The following is a 26,743-nucleotide window of genomic DNA, read 5'->3' on the forward strand; positions in this document are numbered from 1 at the left end:
CAGGCAGAATCAAGAAACACTCAGACAGGAGTTCAAAAGTCAAAGGGCTGGTGCCAGGGTTGAAAGACACTGGGGCCAGTTGCCGAAGATCATACGGTCAGACAGTTCACGATTCAACGTAGCCAAAAGTACTTCGATATTGTCAATGTTCGGAAGCAAAGGTTATAAAGAGGAGGGAAGACAAGGGCAAGCCTTGGAAATGAAGAAAAAGGGATTCACCCAGTTTCCTCAACAGAACACAGTACCTTGTTCCAGTGGTGCAGCTAGTGCCCTGGCAGTTGTTCCTGTTGGTTTCCCGCAGACCCACGATTCCTGGAGCTTCGTTGTGAAGGAGGACGTCTGAAGGGGGTCTGCACCACAGAGGGATTAAGCCGGCAGCAGCGACAAGGAATAAAAGGTGTGCTCCTTAAAAACAGGAGAGGCTCTTCAGGTGGCGACCCAGACCACTACAGCAGTGTGCAGCGATTTCGACCACCGAAGAGGATCCTCTGGCTGTAGAAGATGAGCTGGTTATCCCCACCAAGCTCAAAGGAAGAAGACTCCAGACTGGATCTTCTCTGAGTCGTTGAAGGGCAGACAGCTCAGAACTGCAGCAGGGCTTCACCGGGATGGGGTAGTTGCATCAGCCGTCGTTCTCTCCGCTTCTCTTCGGTTCCTTGTAGTTCCGGTGGCGACTCTCTGACTTCTAGCCCAAGAGACCTGCCTTTTATGCCAAAAAACCCCATTCACACATCCTGGCTGTCAATCACCCAGCAGGGGGGTTGTCCAGCCCGGGCAACTACACTGGCCAATCATGACAAAGTGTGACTTGGGTTTCCTAGGATACCCTGTGCAGGGGGTGACTACACCCCTCCCTCACATTCAGCCCACCTAGACACCCAGGCGCCTTGAGAAGGGCTTCTGAGCAGAAGCCCGCCAAAAAACAGTGAACAAAGAAGGCAAACCTAGTTTTCCGCGCAAAGTAAAACACAAGAAGGACTTTAACAAAAAGAAATGGCGAGTAAACCCAACCGGTGCCAAGAGAAAGACGATTTGGTCAATCAGGTTTATGTTCGAGGCTAATATAATAGCCAAGAACAGTACCACGTTTATCTAATATAATCGCAGTAGAAAAGTTAGGGTAGATACCACTGCCACCAGCCAAGTCTAAATGTTAAAAGAGCGAAACAATGCTCTTGGAGGTACAGATACAAAGGGATACGAGTTAACCCTTTCCAGTACTCCATGGAAGATGGGGTGTACTGGATCTGTGGTAGATTGACTAAGTAAAGTTAATGGTAACTTTACCCTTTTCTGGGGGACAGTAGTCGCCTCAGAAATGGAGTCGAGGGAAGTCTCAAAGACAACCCTGTGTCACGGCACTGAAGGTGTACTTCAGAGTCCACAATCACACAAACAAGTAGAAACACATAGCAAAACACAAGTAAGAGTGGGGGAAAAGCTCTCACTCTTACCAAGTGGAAAAAAATGAACTCCAGAAGTCCAGCAAAGCTGCTGGGAGACTCACTAGGTGAGGGAAATTAGCCATAAATGAGAATTCTCCGTAACAAATTGGCATTCACAGAGGGAATGGTACAGCGGTGCTGCCATAAGAAGGCTAAGGGGTCTGCAATGGCTGGGTTGAAAGGCATATGGTGCTCGACAGTAGGACTCTCGTCCAGAATGTTGGTAAGGTCATACCCCTCAAGAGGGGTAGTGGACGCCTTCAACTCCCCGGGTGTCAACTACCCTGTGAATCGGCTCCCTGAACTTCACACTAGCATGGGTATAGGGCCGTTTTTACTGTAATTCCAGGTCTGCAGATATATCCAGACCACTGGCATCATGTAAATTCTGAGCCAAAGCCAATAAATCAGCCTGGTCGTCAAAATAGTCAGCGCCGCCTGCTCCTGTGTAAACCATCGTGTTCCTCTACTCCGAAAATGGAATGCATGGAATCGAAGTAACACAATCTTAACAGTGGCACAAATGAACCATCGCCGACAGTCAGCGCCAAAGGCTTGAGGATGGGTTTCGAAGCCGAAGCTTTTGATGGCGAAGGTTCTTTCAGCGCTGAGGGACGCTCAGGTAATCGATGGGCGTCGGGGGCCTCAGCCTTACAGCGACTTATTCCTGGCGGGCTCAACACCCAAAGACGCTTTTGACTCAGATGTCCTCTATGGAATGGCTGGCTTGGGAGCACCGAGCGCTGCTTTAGCCGCCAATGCTTGCTGGTCGGGGACAGAGCCGTACCTACAGCCGCTCGAGTCAAACATTTCGAACATAGAGGTCTTCAAACTCTCGCACTCTTCCCCGAGTGGTCGGCCCCGTCGAGGGCTTCCTCATTCCGACGACTAGCTGGACTTGCATCAATGGCAGTGGTGCTGCTTCCGTGAGGAAGATCAGGAATAGCTCCTGTAATAGAACCCTTTCTTGGTCTTCTCACAATGTTGTTCTTTCCCCTTGTCAGCGGTGGACTCCTCAGCCTCCGAGGACCGGACGAGTGATTGCGCCGGGAACTTGGCAAGGGGTCGGCCCAAAGCCAGTTTCTCTGCTCTCACGCACAGGGATTTCGGCTGCATCTTTGCGCATGACAAGCAGGCCTCCGTGTCGCGACTAGCACCCAGACACCATAGACAGACGTCATGGGGGGGTCGGTCATAGACTTTTTGGTTTTACAACGGTAGCGGGCGCCCCTCTCTCGAAAGAACAGACTTGATAACCTGTTCAGTGGTTATTAACCACTTGAGAGTTCGCAGCCACTGCTTTTACTCACTGTGCCTTTCACAGATGGGAAATATCCATTTGCATATCAGTCTTTGTCCTGCCCAGGGGCAGTCCAGCACCGAAATGTAATGGCAACTCCAACCTGAACGAGAGTACCACCAGCAACCCCATACACGTGTTTCACCCTTGTTGGGGATCATCAGTGAGGTGAAGCTGATGCCTCTCTAAGCACAGTGAGAGGGAGACCACGTCTGGTTGCCCCCAGGAGACCTAGGGTTACCAATCCCAGGTTCCTTGAAAAATAGTTTTACAACGGTAGCGGGCGCCCCTCTCTCGAAAGAACAGACTTGATAACATGTTCAGTGGTTATTAACCACCTGAGAGTTCGCAGCCACTGCTTTTACTCACTGTGCCTTTCACAGATGGGAAATATCCATTTGCATATCAGTCTTTGTCCTGCCCAGGGGCAGTCCAGCACCGAAATGCAATGGCAACTCCAACCTGAACGAGAGTACCACCAGCAACCCCATACACGTGTTTCACCCTTGTTGGGGATCATCAGTGAGGTGAAGCTGATGCCTCTCTAGACTTTTTGGCCTCGCAATCGCGGCAACCCTTGAAGCCCAAAACCCTGTGAGACGACAATGCGTCAAGGTTTTTGAAGAAAAAAAGCATACAAAATACAATAAGAACGTTGAGTAAACTCGAGTCGTATTCCTGATGCAGCGTGCAAGGGCACGAAAAAAGGAAGAGAGGCATGGGGCGTAGTGACCTTGCATATATATGACGCCTGACGTTACGCCTGGAGCAGACTATCGAGAGCCAGACAAGACGAATCGACTGCAGATTCAAGGCCCACTACGCCCACTGTTGAAAAGTGTCCCAACAGCAGAGATGGATGATGGATATCCATCATGATGAGGAATCTGCGGGAGAAAAGCAATCCATTGAAATGCACATTGTTGCAAGGAAAATGGCTCTGGTCCCGACCCCACCAAGGGACACCTATACAAAATAGAGGAAAGTAGACGGGACGTAGCAGTACAAGGGCTTAGGTGGTTAGCCAATTTGGATGGCAAAACACATTTGAAAAACCAAGGACCACCCTTACAGGAGGTGTGATGGCCAGCCGAGTACAATAAATAAGTTCAAACCACTATAGAAGGCACACGATGATACCCTTGGGTCTGGTGCGCATTATAAATATTAAAACAAACAAAAACAAACAAACATGCTGGTCAGACAAAGGGCTCATATGTGCACAACAGCTTTTTTAAGCCTATCTCGGGGTACCCCTGAACAAGGGAAGCAAAAGCAACAAAATGTCAGAGGGTAGGACTCAAAAGACATATTGGTACCACCACATGGCCTCCATAAAGGCACGCTGGGCTACCAATGCGATAAATCTGAACACAAAATAGGACACAGATCCAGAAAATTAAAGAAGGAAAAAGCAAAATATTTAGGGGACCTTACAAAAAAGGACGGTAGAACTCCCAAAAACAGAATTCTGTCCTAAGACGTCCCATGATAAATCCAGCACCATGGACAGCAACAACAAGAGCAGAGCCCTAGTGACTGAAAGTTTTCAAACAGACAAACATCTGGAGGCTATTTCTAAGATGAGGAATCTTTAGGAAGCAAGGAAAAATAAGAGACAGCGATACCATCCCAGAGTAGTGATTCTTAAATCAATAAATGTGTTAAACAAAATTAAAACTGTATTAACAAACCGAGAAAAGTATATGTGTGTTAATTTTGATATAGGCCAACAAATTCAAAGTTTGAGAAAGAGGTAGCAAACATGTTCCATTTCACATTCTCACATAAACGAGAGGCTTGAGAAAGAAAACAAACCTGTTATATAAGCGCCTTGGAGGAGGTAGCAATGGAATAACTGTGTTGCTTAAACACTCGCAGAGAGGGCAGAGAAATTCACCATTTTCAACATCATAGCTTGTGTGCACTCGTAATCTCTGTTGCCGCCGTTGCTCTTTTGCTTGAACTGCATCAAAATACCTTGAAAAGCAGAAATATTCATCAAACAAAGTCCTTCTCAAAAGTCCTTGACAAACATTAATTTATATATTGTTATTTGCAAAATAGCACCAAAAGGATAACATTTATCACTGAACGAGACCTATACAGGGTATTATAGAGCCCCCTGCCCCCATTATTATAATTCCATGATCAGGGGATCCTCAAGATGCATGACTCCATAAAGAAACATTCTTTACAGTGAAGTGACTTGTGCAGGTAGTCGCTTTCACCTTTCATACAGGATCCTGGGATTATCGTCCCCTTGATACCGGGAAAAGAGCATTTGTTGCAAAACAGAGGAAAAATAATGGCCTGTGTTTAAGCAGAGCTCCATCAGGGTATAGGATTTTGCCTTTCCAACCCTCCAACCTCCTGCATGCACACACCGGCTTCCATACCTCAGCCTGACCCTTTGCAAATGCCACAAAATGGGTAGAATTTTGGTGGGGCTCTGTGGGAAAGGGAACATGGAATACCAGCACAGAGCTTGCCACAGTAAGGTTGATGTGTGTCCTGCTGCTATATTCAGTCTAGCGTGAGGGGCGGGACTCAACACTGATTTTAAAAAAACGTATGCTAGTTATTGAAGGAACAATGCTTTGTTAGTCTCCGAGCTATGAGTAACGGGAGGCTAGCCACTTTTGTTTTTAAAGATTGTGGCCGACAATAAGGGTTAGCATATCAGTGTGTAACAAACCAGGCATACATATACATTCAGTGGTTTCTCCCCAGGATGAGGTCAGGATTAAACCACTCTGAGCAAGTTTGAGCTCATGACAGCACAACGGGAAACAAAAAGCCTTTGCGAATATGGCCCTACATTAGGTACATGAGGACTGAATATTTGAGGAATAGCTTTAAAAGACTGGCTCTGATCCTCAAAGACAATCAGGATAACAGTTAATAGGCTCATCTCCTTCTCTTCGCTCATTTCCTGTGATGACACGCTCTAGGCCCGATAGGTTTAAAACTGTTTGGTGGAAAGTTTTCGCATTAGCCTTCCAACTGGCTCTGGTGTCACAAGGGCAAGATAAGGGCAGCCATTTTTTTATTGGCCTTAGTAATACATAAAGAGCTGAATCCTTTTTATAGCAAGAATAACTTTCGCTAAAGAGGTTACATGGTTGCCCTGAAGGAGGTTTTGATCACACATTCTGCCAAAACGTCCCACCGAGGATTCCCGAACCTCCTCAGCTATAGACACCGACTGGGTTCTAGCCTCAGTGCACACCATATTTAGAATTTGCATTTAAATATATGTATATATATAGCGGGGTGTGGACGTCATCCTCCAACATATACCCAGTTTGGGTGCTGGGGACGTAGGCAAACAAACTAGGACAGGGATCCTAGTCATAAGGTTTGAATAACATGAAATGCATATAGTAGCTAGTAAGCACCTTGTCACTTTACTTTGAATCATGTAAGAGCATAGAGGGAACAAATCTCTTGCTGTCAATCTTGTGCTTTTAATGTGTTAACATCATTTTTTTTTTGTAGTTTTGCATGTTCATCTATATTCAGGATTGTCTATGTTGAGTTTTGAGCACAAGCAATTTAAATCATTGGTTTTCTGCACTTTAGAATTGCACATTATGTATTGACATTGGTTTAGATCGGGCGTCAAATATGGTCTTCCTCAAAGAGGCCACATGAGTTGAGCCATGCAAATAAATATTTGTTGTAAAGCAAAAATAAAATCAACATTTACAATCAACAGTTGTTTAATGAAGGAACAAGTTACTTACCTGTAAACTGCTGTTCTCCAGCATGGTTCTGGCATGGATTCACATTCTCATGAATATTCCCCGTCAGGCGGGGAATCCTCGGTACAAGAAAAATCAGTTTCAGTTTCATTTCTGAACTGTCTTTCTCCTCACAACCAATCACTGAGCTCTGGGTCATACTGCCCCCAGCCAATGACTGTCCTCTACCTAAGCCCCTCCTCTGGCAGCCATCTTCGGATTTGGCAGCCCGTAAAGTGGCAGTAGGACCAAGAGAAGAGCCACAGAGGGGCAGGCGGGAGGGTTCACATGTGAATCCATGCCAGACCCATGCTGGAGAACAACAGTTACAGGTAAGTAACTTGTTCCTTCTCCAGCATGGGGGTCTGGCATGGACTCACATGCTCATTGTTAGGCAGAATCCTGTGCAGTGCCCTTAGGGACCACTACACACGATTAAGACTACAGGTGGCAATACAAGTTTTACCCTTGGTACAAGCCTATACCGCTATGTCAGAGCGGTAGCAGTAGCGGAGCTCAAGAGTTTATGAGCAGTAGCAGAGATTACACAAAGGGACCACAATTACTGTGACTCAAGCAAACACTGACTCACGGTTTCAGGTAGAAAAATATAAGTACATTTATTTTTAAACCATTCGTTATAAATACAACACTTCTATTAAACTTAAACAAAAACCACATGTTAAATATACTACAACTAACCAATTGACGTGGTACAGTAAGTCTCAAGGTAAGTACCCTGTGTTTGAATGAACCAGTGTTACGAACAAAACACGTTACCGCAAATACCAATGCGATCACTTATTGACAGTTCGGTCTACTAAATAAACGCGTATCCGTGACATAAAATGCTACCGGGGCAAAAACACACTTCGCACCCGAGATACCCAGAGGGAGTTGAAGGCAAAAATCACAGGCAATATTTTGTTTAGGCAGACAGAATCGAGAAACACTCAGACAGGAGTTCAAAAAGTCAAAGGGCCAGAGCCAGGGTCAAGTGACACCGGGGGCCTGTTGCCGAAGATCACACAAGATCACAGCCAAAAGTACTTCGATATTGTCAATGTTCGGAAGCAAAAGTTATAAGAAGGAGGGAAGACAAGGGCAAGCCTTGGAGATGAAGAAAAGGGGTTCACCCAGTTTCTTCAAGCAGAACACAATACCTTATTCCAATGGTGCAGCTGGTGCCCTGGCAGTTGTTCCTGTTGGTTTCCCGAAGACCCACGGTTCCTGGAGCTTTGTTGTGAAGGACGACGTCTGCACCACACAGGGATGAGGCCGGCAGCAGCGACAAGGAATAAAAGGTGTGCTCCTTAAAAACAGGAGAGGCTCTTCAAATGGCTATCCTGACCACTACAGCAGTGTGCAGCGATTTCGACCAAGGAAGAGGATCCTCTGGCTGTGGAAGATGAGCTGGTTATCCCCATCAAGCTCAAGGAAAGAAGACTCCAGACTGGATCTTCTCTTAGTCGTTGAAGGGTAGATAGCTCAGGACTGCAGCAGGGCTTCACCGGGACGTGGTAGTTGCAGCAGCCGTCTTTCTCTCCGCTTCTCTTCGGTTCCTTGTAGTTCCAGTGGCGACTCTCTGACTTCTAGCCCAAGAGACCTGCCTTTTATGCGCAAAACCCCCATTCACACAGCCTGGCTGTCAATCACCCAGCAGGGGGGTTGTCCAGCCAGGACAACCACCTCAGCCAATCATGACAAAGTGTGACTTGGGTTTCCTAGGATACCCTGTGCAGGAGGTGACTACACCCCCTCCCTCACATTCAGCCCACCTAGACATCCAGGCGCCTTGAGATGGGCTTCTGGGCAGAAGCCCGCCAAAAGACGGTGAAGAAAGAAGGCAAACTTAGTTTGCCGCGCAAAGTAAAACACAAGAAGGACTTTAACAAAAAGAAATGGCGAATAAACCCAACCGGAGCCAAAAGATATACGATTTGGTGAAGCGGGTTTATGTTCGAGGCTAATATAACAGTCAAGAAGAGTACCACGTTTATCTAATATAATCGCGGTAGAAAAGTTAGCGTAGATACCACTGCCACCAGCCAAGTCTAAATGTTAAAAGAGCGAAACAATGCTCTAGGAGGTACAGATACAAAGGGATATGAATTAACCCTTTCCAGTATTCCATGGAAGATGGGGTGTACTGGATCTGTGGTAGATTGACTAAATAAAGTTAATGGTAACTTTACCCTTTTCTGGGGGACGGTAGTCAGCTCAGAAATGGAGTCGGGGGAGTCTGAACAACAACCCTGTGCCAATGCACAGAAGGTGCTGTGTGACACACAAAAAAGAAGGGGGCTACTGAAGTGATGTATTTCAGAGTCCACAATCACAAAAACAGAGAAATATACATGGCAAAACATAGGTAAGAGTGGGGGAAAAGTTCACACTCTTACAAAGTGGAAATAAATAAACTCCAGAAGTCCAGCAAAGCTGCTGGGGGACTCACTAGGTGAGGGAAATTAGCCATAAATGAGAATTCTCCCTAACACTCATGAATAAAGAATACATAGCAGTACAAACATGCACAACCACGGGAGGTGGCAATGCTCAACATAAGCATCTGTTACCTCCTCACCAGGCTCACCTTCAAGCGAACAGGTTGCGCAGCACTGCTTGGCCGACTCTGGACTCCTCCCTGGAATCACTGTGGACGCAGTAGAATCTCGCGAAGGTGTGCATCATCCTCCACGTAGCAGCCCTGCAGATATCCAGCAGGTGCACACCAGACAGGAACATTGTCGTAGCAGCGACCGCTCTGGTAGAATGGGCTCTGACGGGCAGGCAGCAGTCGGTTTGCCAACCGGTGACAGTATGTGATACAGCCAGAAAGCCACCTGGAAATGGAAGCCTTGGACAGGGCCTTCCCATGGTTCTTTTTATTTTTTATTTTTTTTATTAAGTGTATTTGGTTTATTACAAACCTTTCACAATCAGCAAAGAAAACATTTCTTTGGCAAAGAGATCAAACATAACAAAAATCAAACATCAAAACACAGTCAAGTAGGGAAAAAGAGATCAAGAGCAGAAAAATCCTTATTAAGCTAAATCTAACTTAAAAAAGCCATTCGAATTAAAAATGGAGTACTTAAAGAGAGTTTAAAAACAAAATAAACAATAAAACAATGCATCATCTTGGCTATACCAAATTCACTATTTACAATGCATTTTCTTCGTCGATATGGTCTAGCCTTTTAAGGGTTTGTTCTAGAAATGTGACCGTTACAAAGTTTATTTTTGGAATATGACAAGCGTATATTAGACTCCACCATTTCTCCGAGTCTAGGCCGCATAAATCAACAATGTTGCTGTTTAAATACAAATTTCGAAGATCTCTTAGTTTTGTGCAGAATAGCACTAAGTGACTGAGTGATTCTTCACTTCTTTTACACAGTCTGCACTTTGTACATATCTTTTCTTTGGTGTATCTTGCCTTTGTTGTTCTGTTTTGAAGAACATTCAATCTGAAGCGTTGTAGCAGATCGAATTTTCTCAGATAGTCTGGTATAATGGACATCACACCACAATTTGTTTTCAAGTGTGTGTAAGTTTTTGACAATGCTCTTTTTATTTCAGTGTTTGACCAGTCCTCTGCCCAAAGCATTCTTTTTATAGCTATTGGATTTTCTGCCAATGTTTGAATTTTCAGGGTAGATTCTCTCAAAATTCGTTCATTTTCTCTTTTCCAATCTTCTACTACTTTTTCTTCGAAGGCGTTATTTTTGCAAAATATTTCGAATTGGGGAGGCGTCAAGTTACTCATTGTTTTTCTGTACAACATCAGCTTATTATAGCGGATGTGTACGTATAGAGCTGTCAAGCCAAGTTCATGGCGAATTACCGTCATTGGTGTTGCTTTCGGTATCGGTAAGATGTTTTTCCAGAAAAGTCTTTCCAAGGTATTCCAGAACTCCTCTGAAATGTTCATACAAGTCTCTGCTCCATATGTTAGTGTTGGTATTACTTTGAGCCTGTAGAATGTTATAACAGGTCGGAGGGAGAACTTTCCATTTCTTTTGTTGTTGATGTTTGCTTGTGCTGTTAGATGTTTTGTTTTCGTCTTTAGCATCCTTTTCCAGGGCTCTTCATTTTTTGTTCCACTTAATTGGATGCCCAAGTACCTCATTTCATCGCATGGTTTTATCAGCGTTTTGTTCACTTTCCATTCCTCGTTCTTGCTTTTTTTCCCCATCTTTTATCACCGAATATCAGTATTTTCGGTTTTATCTGCATTTATTTCTAGGTCATTTCTTTCTATGTATTTTTCAACCTGATTTAAGGCTCTTTGTAGACCAATTTGTGTATAGTCTAATATTATCAGGTTATCGGCATATAGCAAATGGTTGACCGGTCTGCCATTTAGTCTAGGTGGAAAAGTTCTACTGTTTTCCAGGCAGTATTGCATGTCTTCAATATATGGTTCACAGGACCAAAGTTCACAAAAAGCTGAGAAGTTTTCCGGATACTCTTTGTGCGGGCCACATAAAATGTCAGCGCTCTAGCCACATCCAGCGAGTGCAAAGTCCTTTCAGTCGGCGATGAAAGCGTCGTAAAAAACACAGGTAACACCAAGGGCTCGTTGAGATGAAATTCTGACGGAACCTTGGGCATGAAGGAGAAGTGCGTCCGGAGCACCACCCTTGTCTCCTTAAAAGTCAAGTAAGGCTGCTTGCATGACACGGCCTGGATCTCACCTACTCGTCTTGCAGAGGTGATGGCCACTGGAAAAACCGTCTTCCACAACAGAAACTTAAGCGGAGCTGAATGCATAGGTTGGAATGGGGCCCACATGAGCCTGGTCAGCACCACATTAAGTTCCCATGTCAGAGCCGGAGCTTTCACCAGCGGTAACAAGCGGCATTAGTACTTTGATGCACTCCTTCACCAGACGGAGCGACCACAGAGAAGACCGTCCCGGAGATATGGTATAGCAGGAGATAGCCGCCAGATGTACCTTAATGGAGGCATGGGCCAGTCCCGACTTTCGATGGAGTCAAGCAGGACTTTGCATAATTCACTTAGAACCCCATCTCCGTCAGATGTCTCTTGAACTGGCTCGGATACGCCAGTCGTCCAAGTAAGGGTAGACGTGGATCCCTTGAAGTCTTAGATGGGCCGCTACCAGAGCCAGGCACTTGGTGAAGACTCTGGGTGCCGACTTCAGCCCGAACGGAAGGGCCTTGAATTGGTAATGCTGCCCCTGAACGACAAAGCGCAGAAACTTGCCGTGTCCCTTGTGGATGGGGATGGGAATGTACGCATCCTCTAGGTCCAGCGACGATAGAAAGTCTCCCTCCTCCAGGTGGCTGAGCATGTGTTGAAGTGTGACCCTTTTGAACTTCTGGGACTTGATGTATTTGTTCAGCTGCCATAAATCGAGGATGGGCCCCATCCTCCGGTCTTCTATCGTACGAGGAAGTACCTTCAGTAAACTCCAGAGCCTCAGTCGCGTTGGAACAAGCTCTATCGCCCCTTTCTTTAGCATGGACCAAACCTCCAGCAGCAGCTGAGGGACTTGGTTTTCCTGCCAGGCCACAGTGGTATTCGGGAACATCTTCGTTGGAACTCTAGAGTGTGTCCGTGGGCGAGAGCCTCCAGCACCAAACGGTAGGTGGAGAAGGTCTTCCACATGCTGACGAAGTTCGTTAGCCGGCCTCCCACCCGGGTTCATTGGTGGGTTGGGGGTGGCCGCCTTGCAGTCCCTGATGACAATGGCGTCCTCCTCCGAAGGCCTTGGAGCTGCCCCTGTGTGTTACTTGGGCCGAGGAGCGGGAGGGTTGGCGGTAAGAAGAGGAACCCCAGCTGAAGCCCCTCGAAGATCGGCTAGACTTGCCTCCTGAGGACCAAAAGGATGGCCGTCGTCGTAGCGTCCCCAGGGCAGGTGCCGTCTCTGTCTCCGTGTCCGAGCAGCCAGGCTTATCTCAAGAGTACATGAGCAGTAGTAGAGATTACACAAAGGACTACAATTACTGTGACCCAAGCAAACACGGACTCAAGGTTTCTGGCTAAAAAGTAAGATACATTTATTTTTCAACCATCAGTTTATAAAACACTTCACTTCTATTAAATTCAAACCACACTTCAATACACTACACACAACCAATTCCTCTTGTGCAGAATAATTCAAGGTAAATACATTGGGTTTTGACAGACCGGTGTGAAACAAAGACGTTACCGTGGGTTAATACGCGATCACTTTTTGACAGTAATGACAGTTCGGTCTTACTAAAGAGACGTACCCGCGGAAAGAAATGTTCCCGAAGTAAAACACACTTAGCACATGAGTTAACACAAGAGAGTTGGGGATAAAAATCATAGGCAATACTTTTGTCAAGGCAGATAGAATCAGAGACCACTTTCTAAAACGTAGATAAAAGTCAATAGGCCTGCGCCAGTGTCAAATGGACAGGGTCCTGTTGTCGAGGATCACAAGGTTAGAACAGTTCACGATTTGAGATTGCCAGGAGTACTTAGATATTGTCAAAAGGGAAGCAAAAGTTATAAGAGGGAAGGAAGATAAGGACACGCCTTTGGAGAGGAGAAAAGGGTTCACCCTAATTCCTCAAAGTCTGACACAGTACCTTATTTGTTGGAAGAAAAGCTGGTGCCACGACAGTTGTTCCTGGTAGTTCCTGCAGACTCTCAGTTCCTGGAGCATCAGTGGTGGGGACAAGAAGGACGGCGTCTGGAGCGATCTGTACCACCCAGGGATGATGCCAGCAGCAGCAAAAGCAACAGTGAATAAAAAGTGGACTCCTTTAAAACAGGAGAGGCTCATCAGATGGCTATCCGGACCACTACAGCGGTGTGCAGCGATTTCGACCAAGAAGAGGATCCTCTACTGTGGAACGTGAGCTGGTTGATCCCACCAAGCTCAAGGGGAGAAGACTCCGGACTGGATCTTCTCTTGTCGTTGAAGGGTAGATAGCTCAGGACTGCAGCAGGGCTTCACCGGGACTCGGGAATGCAGCAGCCGTCTTCTTCTCCGTTTTTCTTCAGTTCCTTGCAGTTCCAGTGGCGACTGACTTCCAGCCCAAGAATCCTGCCTTTTATGCCAAAATCCCCCATTCACACAGCCTGGCTGTCAATCACTCCGCAGGGGGTTTTGTCCAGCCCGGACAACCACCTCAGCCAATGAACACAAAGTGCGACTTGGGTCTCCAAGGAGACCCGGTGCAGGGGGCGACTACACCCCTCCCTCACATTCAGCCCACCTAGACACCCAGGCACCAGAAGGAGGGCTTCTCCGGAGAAGCCCGCCAAATGACGGTGAACAAAAAAAGCAAACCTGGTTAGCTGCGCAAAGTAAAACACAAGAAAGATTTTAGCAAGAAGAAATGGCGACGAAACCCAACCAGAGCCAAATTAAAACCAATATGGTCAAGCGGGTTTCATGTTCGAGGCTACTATATTAGCCTAAAACATTACCACGTTGTATAATATAACTGCGGTAGAAATGTTAGGGTAGATATCACTGCCACCAGCCAAGTCTTAATGTTAAGGGAGTGAAACAAATGCTCCAGGAGCAACAGATAAAAAGGGATAGGAATTAACCCTTTCCAATACTCCATGTAAGATGGGGTGTACTGGATCTGTGGTGAATTTGACTATATAAAGTTAATGGCAACTTTACATGTTTCTGGGGGACAGTAGTCTGCCCCAGAAAAATGGAGTCATTGGGAAGTCTAAAAGACAACCCTGTGTCACTGCACTGAAGGTGCTGTATAACACACTACTGAAAAGATGATGCCTAGGGAGTTGGCAATACACACAAAAGTACACTGTAAGAGTGGGAAAAAGGTTCATACTCTTACCAAGTGGAAAAAATAAACCCCAGAAATCCAGCAAAGCTGCTGAGGGACTCACTAGGTAAGGGAAATTAGCCATAGAATGAGAATTCCCCCTAACAGGCATGTCCAAAACCCTTGTCTGGACCTCCGGTCAAAAGTTGGTGTCCTTGAGCCAGCCACAACGGTGAAGGCAGACGCCATTCCCCATCTGGCGGAAACCCGCGTCAGCAATGTCCATGGCCACTGTGATGGCGTGGTCCGACACCACTTCGTCCTCCTGGAGAATCTTCAAAGCCTCTACCCTCTTATTGTCGGGGAGTAAGTTCAGTAGAGGGGCAGGTTTAAAATCACAGCTCCCGGTCGTATCTTGCCACGATAGCGAGGGCGTTGACGGTGTTGACTGTCGTCACTGCAGAGTAGACAACCTTCCTACCCATTGCATCCAACTTCTTCCCCTCGTTGTCAGGGGGGTGTGGGGGTGGGTGGACGCCGCTGAAGACGTCGAGCTCGATGATTTCTTCTTGGCCACTGCAGAAACCACCGAATCCGGTCACGGTTGGGACCACTAACACTTGGGTGCAGAGTCTGGCACCCTGTACTTCTTTTCCAGCCGGTCTGTCTTCGCTGGAGCTGTAGAAGTGTTCTTCATGAGAGTCAGCCCTCCATCCCAAATGTCATCCAGGAGCAGGACTGAAAGGATGGTCTTCCTCTTCCTCTTCGCCTCGCAGCGCTGATATAAGAAGCCCTCCTCATTTTCCTCCGGCATGAGCTGGAAAAGCTCTGATGCTCTGGCAATCATTGCATGGATGGAACTATCCTATCTCATCTGGAGGGGAGGATCTGGGCGGAGGAGACAGAAGGTCCCCCAGTCCGCCGTTGTCATCCTCTAAAAAGCACAGAAATGCAATGGAAAATGGGGGTGAAGAGTAGTTAAAAACACATGAGGATTCAAATCTACCAAAAGCAAGAAGTAGGGATATAATCAGGCACAGAAAGGCAGAATGACATAGGCACATCAAGGTTCAATAGATGCGCGAGCATGTAATACAGCATAACAATGTCCAGGATAAGACTCACAGGTATTCTTGGTGGGAGAAGAAAGCTCCAGAGGCACAAGTTCCTGGGGTAGCTGGCTGCATGGTGGTTGGCTGTTCCATGAGGCTCAGACGTGGCGGAGTGTAAGGTGCTGCGCTGGAGGAAAAAGGGGGGCCCTTCGAGCCCTCCACGGCCCAGACAGGGGCTTTAGTTGAGGGCCTGGGGAGGTGGTTCGGCACTCGCCTGCTGGAACACTGATTGGCTATAGGAAAGGTGGATTGGCCAATCACAGCGGCCGCAGTGGTGAAGATAGTTGAGGCACTCCGGCGCCTTGGACGACTACAATGGCAGCAGCCATGTTTGAAGACATGTGCCCACTGTTAGTAAGTAGCCCCCCGCCGCCTAGGCAATGGGGATAGCCAAAATACGGTACCAGCTGAAACAGTGTGATCATCACACAACAAATGAACAAAATGTCCAGATGGACAAAATCGGCCACTATTTTGGATCCTAGTCAGTGTGCATTACAAATGCACCAAAGCAACAGGCATAACCCGACAGGGCTTACCTAGCGGTGTAAGGTGATCCTTTGTGGTTGCCGCCTCATGGTCTTCCTTGATGGAGGTGAGCGCCTGCAAGCGCTGGAAGGAGAAGGTAGATCCAGGGGGACCCATGAGCTTTATAAGTACAACCTTTAAATGCCACCCGGGTGTAGGGTTTGAAATGGGGGGGTGTATTCTTTTAACCCCTTCCATAAATGCTTTAACTACTGGCACGTTCCGCCACAAAACTCTTGAGTAAGAGGAAGTGTATGCAGACAGTGCAGCTAAATGGAATTTAAGAGAGTTGAAAACTAACCCTGAATCCAAAAGGTAAAGTAAATATAAACCAATGTGTGATGGAGAGCAATGAATTGGAATGATGTCTCGAGCTTTGCACCAGATAAATAGTTTCCCTTTATTGTAATAGCAATGTCTGGTATTAGGTTTTTGTGCCACAATAAGGATGTCCATACAACTTTGCAGTAAATTGAGATGACAAAACTATATGACTTCAGGTGCCCTGCTTCCAAGTTCAGTTTTTGAGGGCACAGGTGATAAAATGTCCCCTGTTGTTGGGACAGCCTGTTGTATGGGCATGGATCGTTCACTGGTGAGCACTAGCCATAGCATGGCTAGTGGCCACAGATGACATGTTGCCCCAATAGCTTTCTTCAGGTGCCACTAGCAATAGCCTTTGGCCACTTCTACTCTACATGTTGCTCCAATAGGTTTCTTAAAAGGTAGCAGCAGTAGTATGAGTAACATATAGGAATGTGAAAGTATGTGTTCTCTAGATAGAGGGACGCTAAGAAGTCACAATGTTGTAACTGAGTAAGCACTGTTTGTAATGTTACCATACGAAAAGGTGTGTGTGCTTTGAGAAATGTGTTGAGCACTCTTGTACAAGATGGGCCACCAACACCCTGATTTATTCCAATCCAGGAAGTATATTATTTTATAGTCATTTGATGTCAATATAGCACGTTGATCCAAATCGCTTTACACAGCACATATTTACATACATTATTATTATTGTTACCCAATTGAAATTGGTACTCACTTTGTCTACCTAAGAAGGATGACATTCTGAGATGACCTTGCCAGGATTTGAGCCTGCGACCTGCAGATCAAACAGACCACAGCAACGAGCACTTAACACATGGAGCCATTTTACCAGCACTATTATGTAGACTCCTGATCCTTTCTGAACAGCTGGAACCTTGTCCACCGCTCATTTGAAGAGCAATGCCTGAACCTTCTGCTTCAGCAGATGGTGAAGTATTTCTGCCTTTTCCACAGGAGCAATGTCTGGTGGAGATTGAATACATTCTAGTGAATGTCCCTGCTAGAGTAGGGACAGCATCCATTTGTCGTTTGTGATGTTGCTCCATTGATCAACGAACTGAGATAGCCTAACTCCCACTGAGGGAGGGAGGGACAATATGCGGTTCATGGTTGTTTTGCGGACTGGCTCCTGGTTTGTGAGGAGCCCTGTCAGAGCTGAGAACGCATGTAGGATTGGGTTCGTCCCTTGTACTGGCTTGTTGAGGGGTAGGCTGGAGTCTTGTACAAGAAAGACTATATTTGGGACGCTGGTCCCATAGTGTCCCGTAAAAGCGGGATTTCCCCATTCTAAAGGACTGGTGGCGTTGTTGTAGTGTGCCCAGGGAGCGGCCGGTCTCAGCGTCCATTTTAATGGATAGTAGTGTCTCATCCAACATTTTGCTGAACAGGTCCACCCCAAACAGCTTGTCTAGTTCCTTAGATTGTACATCCAACCGAAAGTTGGTCGCCTTGAGCCAACCGCCATCTTTGAAATACTGCCCGTTCCCAAACTGGCGGAATCCAGTGTCAGCGATATTGACAGCTACTGTGATGGCGTGGTCTGATGCCGCCTCAACTTCACGGAAGATTTCCATAGCTTCCTGCCGCTTGTCCTCTGTAAGGACTCCAGAAGAAGTCCAATCTTGTACCATAGCTTGCGGTCGTATATAGTGAGGATGGCTAGGGCGTTTGCCACCACGATACTCGTAGCAGCAGTGCCGATTATCTTTTTGCCGAATGCATCTAAGCATTTGCTCTCTCTATCTGGAGGGATGAACACAATGAAAATGGGTTGGCGGTCTGTTTACGGGCAGCTGCCGAAAAAACAGAATCCGGCTTAGGCTGCATGTGTAGTCAGACTTGAGCAGAGTCAGGGGCCCTGTATTTTTTCTCGAATCGTTCCTTCGCTGGAGTCTTGGAAGGAAGGGATATGGTGATGAGGCCTTCCTCCAAATATCATCCAGGAGTGGAATGGACAATATACATTTTCTGTGCAGTTCCCTCCGTTGATACAGAAGACTGTCCTTTTGCTGCTCTGCTGGAGCGAAGCCGAACATTTTCCCAGCTCTGCCCATGAGGGCTAAGGGCTGTAGCAGGAACTGCTCCTCTCCAGTAAGTCGAAGGGGGGCAGGGATACCACTGTGTCCAGCTAGTGGGCATCCTGGTTGTGGTGGCAGTAGTGGTGGCAGTGGCAGCAGTGGTGCTAGTAACCTCTGCTGCAGGGTGGACACTAATGTGGTTAGTGAATTTTAAATGTCTATATAGACAGATTACTGTCTGTAGCTGCCAGAATTACTGGTGCCGGAGAGAGTTACATTTGGAAGGGCTGTATTTTCTTGAGGCTTTGGAGCTAGTGGATGTTCTTGAGGCCTTGGTACATTCATGGCCGTGGATGGAGTGCATTCTGAACAGGAGAGCTTTGAGGTGACATCACACTTCCATTTCGTCATCTGAGGCAATGGCTTAGATGTGGATGTCCTGGTGTTAGTCGACAGGGTAGAAGTCGTTGAGATTGAAGGTTTCGACGAGACAGTCTTTGAAAGATGTAGCCGATGAGGTGATTCTAGTCGTGGACATGGATGGCAGAAGAAAAGTTACTAGAGCTGGTTCGCTTGGTAGGCCTGCCCTGCCTGAGTGAGTGAGGCATGACTCTGTACGGAAGCAAAGTCAGAGGCCCCTACGGTATCCTCGAGTCACTCAACCAACCTTCAGTGACAATCCCAGATGGGATTTATTGGAGAAGGACTGACAGAGGTTGCAATCCTTGATGAAATGGTGCAGGTGGATGAAGAGCACGAAGCGTAATTAGCGTGCTAGTTGTTGGATAAAAACACCTGTACGTGCCTTCCTTAAAAAAGGCAAATCAACTAGGAGAAAGGAGACCAGCTCGGGAGAAGACATGGCATTCTCCACTGAAGGCGGACAGAAGCTGGAGTCACAAGCCTGTGTGCAGACGGTGGAGGCACAAGCCAGTGTGGGAAGGAGCTTGCTAGCAGAAACGGAAAGAAACCTGGTGTGAGCAAGGCATGCTTTGGAGAAGCTGGGAACGGCGAGAGGAAACCTGGGCATCCGGCAGCCAGTAGAAGCAGTGTTGTCCTTACCGGGAGCCAAAAAAAAGCCAGCATGCACGAGTGGAGCCGCTAGAGAGGCTGCAGGGACGTCAGACCGGGAAGTAAGCGGCAAAGGTACGCGGTGTAAGCGCGAGCAAGACCAAAGATGCTACACAGAACCAATGAGTCCCGGGGCATTGCGGCTACCGCGCCAAAGAGCATTTGAACATTGTAAAATTACGTAAGGAACAAGTTACCTACCTGTAACTATCGTTCTCCAGCATGGGTCTGGCATGGATTCACATGCTCATGAATATTCCCTAACGCCAGGCCTGGAATCCTCTGTAAAAGAAAGAAGTGTTTCACTTTCACTTACAAACAGTATTTCTCCTCTAAACCAATCACTGAGCTCTGGGTCATACTTCCCCAGGTCAATGACTGCCATCTCCCTAAGCCCCTCCTCTGGCAGCCATCTTCGGATTTGGTAAGCACGTAAAGTGGTAGTATGACCAAGAAGAGCCGCAGAGGGGATGTCGGGAGGGTTCGCATGTGAATCCATGCCAGACCTATGCTGGAGAACAATAGTTACAGGTAGGTAACTTGTTCCTTCTCCAGCATGGGGTCTGGCATGGATTCACATGCTCATGAATAAAGAATACGTAGCAGTACAACATTACAACCACGGGAGGTGGCAAGGCTCAACAGAAGCAATTACTCTTACCTCCGGAACAGGCTCACCTTCAAGCGAACAGGTTGTGTAGCATTTCTTGGCTGACTCTAGAATCCCTGTTGACACAGTAGAATCTCACAAAGGTGTGCGTGGACCTCCACGTAGCAGCCCTTCAGATGTCCAGCAGGGGCACACCAGACAGAAACACTGTCGTTGCAGCGATGGCTCTGGTGGAATGGGCTCTCGGACGGCCGGGCAGCAGTCAGTTTGCCAATGGGTGATCGTGCGTGATACAGAGCGAGAGCCAACTGTAGATGGGAGCCTTCCACAAGGCCTTCCCATGGTTCACAGAACCAAAGTTCACGAATAGTTTGAGACGTCTGTCGGAAACTCTTCTTGTGTGTCCCATAGAACAGAGCACGAGCCACATCCAGCGAGTGCAAGGACCTCTCAGCTGGCGACAAAGGTTTCGTAAAGAACACAGGCAGCACCAAAGGCTCGTTGAGGTGGAATTCCGACGGAACCTTTGGCATGAACGAAAATGAGTCCGAAGCACCACCCCCATGTCATGAAAAGTCAAATAAGGCTGTTTGCAGGATAGGGCCTGGATCTCACCTAGGCCACGAGGAAAGCCATTTTCCATGAAAGGAACTTGAGAGAGGCCTGATGCATAGGCTCGAAAGGAGCCCCATGAGCCTCACCAGTACCCCTTTGAGTTCCCACACCGGGGCCGGCGCCTTCACCGGCGGGAATGATCAAAACAGTCCTTTGAGGAACTCCTTCACGAGACCGTGGGACCAAAGAGAAGACTGTACTGGAGATCTGTTGTAGCGGGAGATAGCCGCCAGATGCACCTTCATAGAGGCGTGTGCCAGCCACGCCAGGGCCAAGAACAACAAATATGGAAGGATCTATGGGGCCATGACCCTCAGAGGATTGAAATGCTGCGTCCAGCACCACGTTGCAAAACATTTCCACATGTGCCCGTAGCACTTCCGAGTTGATGACGCTCTGGCCCTGGCAAGGACCTCCCTGCAGTCCGCCGTTAGCTCGTACCCTCCGAACTCGAAGGCTGCAGGAGCCAAGCTTTCAGGTTCAGCGATCCTGGGTCGTGATGTAGGATTGCACGTTCTTCTCTGGCGAGCAGATCCACGACCAATGGCAGTTTAACCGGGGGCAACGTTGACAAGCTGAGAAGATCTGGGAACCAAATCTGCCTTGGCCACTCCGGGGCGATGAGGATCATCCAGCATCAGCACCATTTCAGTTGATTGATGACTCGCAGCAGGAGAGGCAGCAAGAGAGGCAAACAAGGGAACGCGTACAGGAACATGCCTTCCCACAGGAAGGAAAATGCACCCCCCCATGCTCCTCGGCGGGTGGAATCTGCTGGCGAATCTCTGGTATTTGGAATGAGTCAATGTTGCAAACAGATCGATCTGGAGTCTGCTCCACTTGCGGAAGAGGCGGTCCACTTGATCTTGTCGAAGCTCCCACTCGTGGCAAGAGTGCAGCTCCCTACTGTGGGAGTCAGCGATGGTGTTCTAGACTCCTGCCAGGTGAAAAGGGATGAGGAACATCTCTTGGGCAACGGCCCAGTGCCACAAGTCCTGACCCTCTCTGGAGATCGCTGGTGACCTGGTGCCCCCCTGCTTTGTGATGTAGAACATCTTGGTGGTATTGTCCGTGAAGACCCTCACCCACACCTTGCCCTTGAGGGGCCAGAACACTGTCCACACCTCCAGGACATTGATGTGGAGATCCCTCTAATCCGGCAGCCACAGGCCACTGGCATGAAGACATCTGTGTGGGCATCCCAGCCCTCCAGGGAAGCGTCCGTTGTGACTGTCTCCTAGTACAGGAGGGCTCTGAAATCCATGCCCCTGGCGATGTTGGAGCGCACGCCCCACAACCTTGTCGATCGACGTAACTCCTCGTCGAGAGCAATCTTGTCTTCGAAGCTTCCGGACACCTGGATCCACTGAGCATCCAGGAATACCTGAAGGGGTTACATCCACAACCTTCAGAGCCGGATCAGATAAATGCACAACATCATGCCGAGCAGCAACTTGATAGTCCGCACTGTGGCAGTCTTCAGTGGCAACAGCTGTTGCACCTTGCCCAGCATGGCCGCTATCGGGCCCCCAGGCAGGAGACCGTGTTGAGCCTGGTCCCCAGAAACAGCACGTTCTGCAATGGTATCAAGCAGGACTTTGTATAATTTGTTAGGCAGAAACCTGTGCAGTTCCCTTAGGGACCACTGCAAAAAGTTTAAGACCACAGGAGTAAGCAGTAAACCCAATTGGTAGCAGTCTGTACCACCCAGATTTACCTGGTAGCTGTGGCTGAGCAGTCAGACTTCTCTCAAGAAGAGTTAGGCAGTATATAGAGTATACATAATAGGGCTAAAAATACAGTAGCACAAGCAAACACTAACCAGAGCTTTGGTATAAAAGTATATCATTATTTATTTAAAAACACACTTGTAAAAATACACTGGCGCTAATATGTCAAGCAAGTTCAAACAGTCACTATAAGTATATACACCTCCCTAGTTAATTATTCGACAAGTCTAGGTTAAGACACCACTTATTTAGCAAAACAGAGGTGAGCGCGTAACCGTAGACGGCACTCCAATAATTGGTTTAAAAAGGGAGAGAAAAGGCAGAATAGGAAAAACACACAATACCAACACTTAAGAAACGACAGCAAGTCAAGAAAGGCAGGGTCTACTGTAGAGCAAAAAGTTCATAGGCCAGGCCCACTCTTGGAGAGAGCAAGGCGGAATGTGCCCAAGATCACACAGTGGAAACGCACTCAAAGTCTTTGCAGAAAAGTCAAAAGAGGTTGGATCAAGTCAGAAAGGTAATGTTAGCAGGTCCGAGGTCACCCCAGGATAGAGAGTCAAGGATTTACGGGACACCTTGGACAGTCTGTTACAAGCGAGACCAGGCGGGACACAGTACCTGAAATGGTGAGAAAGCTCCAGCGGGGGCAATTGATCCTGGCAGCGGGTGCAAGTCAGAGCTTCGTCCAGGGGAAGAGATGGTCTCGACGTGGAAGAAAGATGGAGGTCGTTGCATTGCCAGGGAAGAAACCAGCCGCAGAGTTTCCCGGTTAAAAAGGTATGACTCTTTGATTCGCGGTAGTGGTGAAGCGTGGCTATCCGGCTGCCGGGGTGCTTGGCACGGGCGATTCGACGACAAGACAATCCAGGAAGGTGAAAAAGGCAAACTGGTTGGTCCCACCAGCTCGAAGGGAAGAAGACTCTCCTGGAAGAAGATCTTCTCTGTCGTTGGGAAAGTGGCGAGTTTCGTACAGCAGGGCTCCACCGTTGGTGTCGTCGTCGTAGATGGCTCAGCTTCTCCCCTCTTCGGATTCTTTAGGTCCTGTGGCGACTTCTGAAGCTCCAGTCCCCAAAGCCCTGCTTTTATGCAGCAAAACCCCCATTCATCAGCCTAGCTGTCACTCAAACATGCTAAGTGGTGAGCCGGGCGGCTCACCACTGGGCCAATCACACAAGAGTGCGACTTGAGTTGCCAAGGCAACTCAGGCCAGGGTGCCTAATCCCACTCCCACACATCCTGTTGACCCCAGACAGAGAGGCACCATTTGGAGGGCTTCTGCGGAGAAGCCCGCCAAAATGTGGAACAAAGGGCTCGACTTGGGTTAGAGTTTCAGAGGCGAACACAAACTCCATTTTAAAACCGAGTGCTGGCAAAAAGACCCAACCGGGGAATAACTATTAAATAAATAACCCAGCGGTATCTTTAACATTGCACCAAAAAGTGGTGTGTTTAAAATGAATGGGAAAATCCCATAGGAAATATCCTGGTGGAATATTTCGCGTGGTATCCACTGCCACCAGCCAGAAACTCGACAAGGGGGGACTGGACAGTGCCCCCTTGGAAAACAGACCAAGGGGCAATCAAATTACCCCTACCAGTACTTCCACAATATGATGGTTTGTACTGGTTCTGTTCACAATTTGAGACTAGTAAAGCCAATGGTGACTTTACATGCCCTGGGAGACAGTAGTCAGTCCCAGGGTATGGAGTCTATGTTTGGGGGTCACTATGACACCCCTGTGTTACATACATACCAAAAATACATGAAGCCCTATGGAGTAAAAGACCCCATAGCCCATAAAACACATTACATAGTCAAAGGACATTCTCAAATCATGTCTATGAGTGGGAGAAAAAGAGTCTCTCTCTTAGCAGGAGAAGAAAATAAACCCCAAAAATCCAGCAAAGTTGCTGGGGGACTCACTAGGTTTGGGAAATTGGCCTTAACAGAGAATTCTCCCTAACATAATTGACAGAGAAGCCCAGATCCGTCAGTAGCCGGACGGTCCACTCTGTGTGTTTGACGGATACTTCCCTTGCCTTGGCCCGGATGAGCCAGTCGTTGAGGTATGGGTACACATGTATGCCTTGTAGATGCACATTGGCCGCCACTGGTGCCAGGCACTTCGTAAACACCCTGGGCGCAGACTTCAACCTGAAGGGGAGGGCCTTAAATTTGTAGTGCCTTCTCTTTACTACGAAACGCAGGAACTTCTGATACTTCTCGTTGTTAGGAAAGATTTCATAATTGTATGTAATTTTCCCTCCATGTGTACACCCCCAAACTTTTGGCTGCTGTTTAGACACCATTGACTGACTTTGCAAGAGAAGCACAGCCTTCAGCTGCACTCATCTGGGCTTTCGCTCACTTTAATGGGGAAACTGACATGCCCCTAAGACAGTCAGTACTGGGAGACTTTCTTTCCCTTAGTCCTTTTCCCATGTTGCAAACTTTTGTGCAAAATGTAACAAGTGTGCAATGTATCTTACCATACAGCACACTTGGGTCTATAGTCATTTTCCAAAGGCCCAAGATACTCTTGCTGGACTTTTTATGAAATGTGCAGATGTGTCATGGACAGGACTGGTGGCAGCTATCTTTTCGCATTATTTTTAACCCTTTCCTGCCATGTTAACCGCGTTTGGCACGAATAGGTGGCCTGGCTCCAAAATGGCCATGCCATGAGGTTCTTTGTCCTGTCCTTTGGCCATCTTGCCCCTTTACCTTCACCAGGTCGAGTCGACCCAGGTCAGTCCTTATTTGGTCATGCACTTTCCCGCGAAACCCAAAACTTTTGCTGGCTTCTGCATGCCTTGTGTGTGAGCCTCCAGGATGTGGGCTGGAACGTCTGAGTCCAATACACATCCTGGGTGCCAGAGAGTCTGGAGTGACCTGAATGACTGGGACCACCGTGTTCCATGATTGGTCCACGTATGGAGTGTGTGTTTGTGAGCAGATCGCTCATTGGGTCCTCTTCGTTTTGGCACGAAGGGAACTTAGGATAAGAGGAGGCCGAAAACACCCCTACCTTGTCGATCTCCTGAGTTCTCACTGAACAAAGGATAGGATCCAAGTATCCTGCAACTATGAAGCCGAGGAACCGCTGGTGACCCGCTGGAAGGTTTGGCACCCTGAGCCCGCTGTCGTCCCGTGGGACCCCTCTGCATATGGTCGTCCTAGAAGGTCTGCGAAGACGCTTCGACCCACTGGAATAGTGGGACCAACTATTCTCGGCACCTTCACCAAAACCTGCAAGTAAGCTTTCTCGGAAGTGTCCCTGGGCCAACCAGTGGGCTGACCAGCTTACGCAGGACCTTTGCGCTGTCTCCGCCGCCGTTTCGAGGAGGCCCTCGAAACTTGGTATACTGCTAGCTCTGTGTCCCCGGCACCCTCACACCGAATTTCATACACTTGGCAGGCATTCCCAGGTCTGAAGTGAGACGAGTGCGCCAGGACCAGAGTGAACGTGGTTACCTTGTTGCCCTGCCGCGGCAACATCTTTTGCAAGTACGCTGCATTTGTGACCCTCTTGCCCCTGAAGCCTGCTGCAGTGAAACTGAGTCGATTCATCCACTCAGAGCGGAGAAATTGCCACTGTCCTGTTTGGGAATCATCACTGTATCTCAGGAACTGAAAGCCGCAGAGACGTCCTTTTTGTTGTGTTTGAACCTGCAACCCAAGTTCACTGAACGGGCGAAGTTTGGGTCCAAGTGCGCCTGGGACCGGTGAGTACTTCCAACACTAACTGGTGGCCCCTGGCACCAAGGGCCCCTTTTATGCACAAGTGGCCCCTGAGGGCCCCTCTCATTTACACTGCTAGTGCAAACTAGCGACTCCATCCCGCTCTCTGGAACTGCCTCTGCCTTCAAGCTGAGGTCCTCCCTGAATAGTGGGAACTTGTTCTTCATCGCCTCATCCACCTTCCCGAGCTGCTCGAGACCTTTGAAGAGACCCTATTTTGCACACTGGAACAACCGCGTGCGCTTGCATTGCATGTACTCTTGAGCACAAAACTCCTCTCTTCTTAGGGCTTGGACTGCCTCTTAGTTAGGTGTGTTGTCGATGTCGAAGGGGCCTAAAGACTATCTGCACTGCCTGTTTCCCTCCCATCTAGGTTGTCGACATATTTCGTGCATTTAACCACTTTAGACTCCAATGGTCTTTTATATACATTGCATTGATAGTGGTGTGTTGGTTTAATAGTGTTACTGTGATTATTTTGCTATGGTCTATGTTACAAAGGCCTTGTCATAAATGTGTCTATATTTTTGATATAACACCTTTCTAGAGTAATTTGTAAGTGTCCTTGCTTTGTGTGCTCATTGAGGTCCTTCAGTCACCCTCACCCCTCCTGAGACTTAGTCTTGACCGCCTGCCATAGCTACCCTGATTGGTCTGGCTTGTCCAGAGGTTACCCTGTTCCAAGAAACTAGGTTGGCCTTCTGAACCTCTGCCCCTCCAGGTCAATGTTCAGGAATCCATCTTA

The 26,743-nt window shown here is 47.9% G+C and overlaps 1 protein-coding gene across 3 annotated transcripts in view; it reads right to left on the reverse strand.

The window, feature by feature from the left end:
• Window positions 1–26,743, reverse strand: part of UBR2 (ubiquitin protein ligase E3 component n-recognin 2) — a 2,523,611-nt gene that overhangs the window by 643,850 nt on the left and 1,853,018 nt on the right. For all 3 annotated transcript variants that reach the window (XM_069608499.1, XM_069608498.1, XM_069608497.1), the window contains one exon: window positions 4,564–4,725. In XM_069608499.1, coding sequence (XP_069464600.1) covers window positions 4,564–4,725 — 162 coding nt within the window. The remainder of the gene's footprint in view (window positions 1–4,563; window positions 4,726–26,743) is intronic.

This window comes from Ambystoma mexicanum, chromosome 4q, assembly GCF_040938575.1.
Source record: "Ambystoma mexicanum isolate Mex_15411 chromosome 4q, UKY_AmexF1_1, whole genome shotgun sequence".
NCBI classification, from domain to species: Eukaryota; Metazoa; Chordata; class Amphibia; order Caudata; family Ambystomatidae; genus Ambystoma; species Ambystoma mexicanum.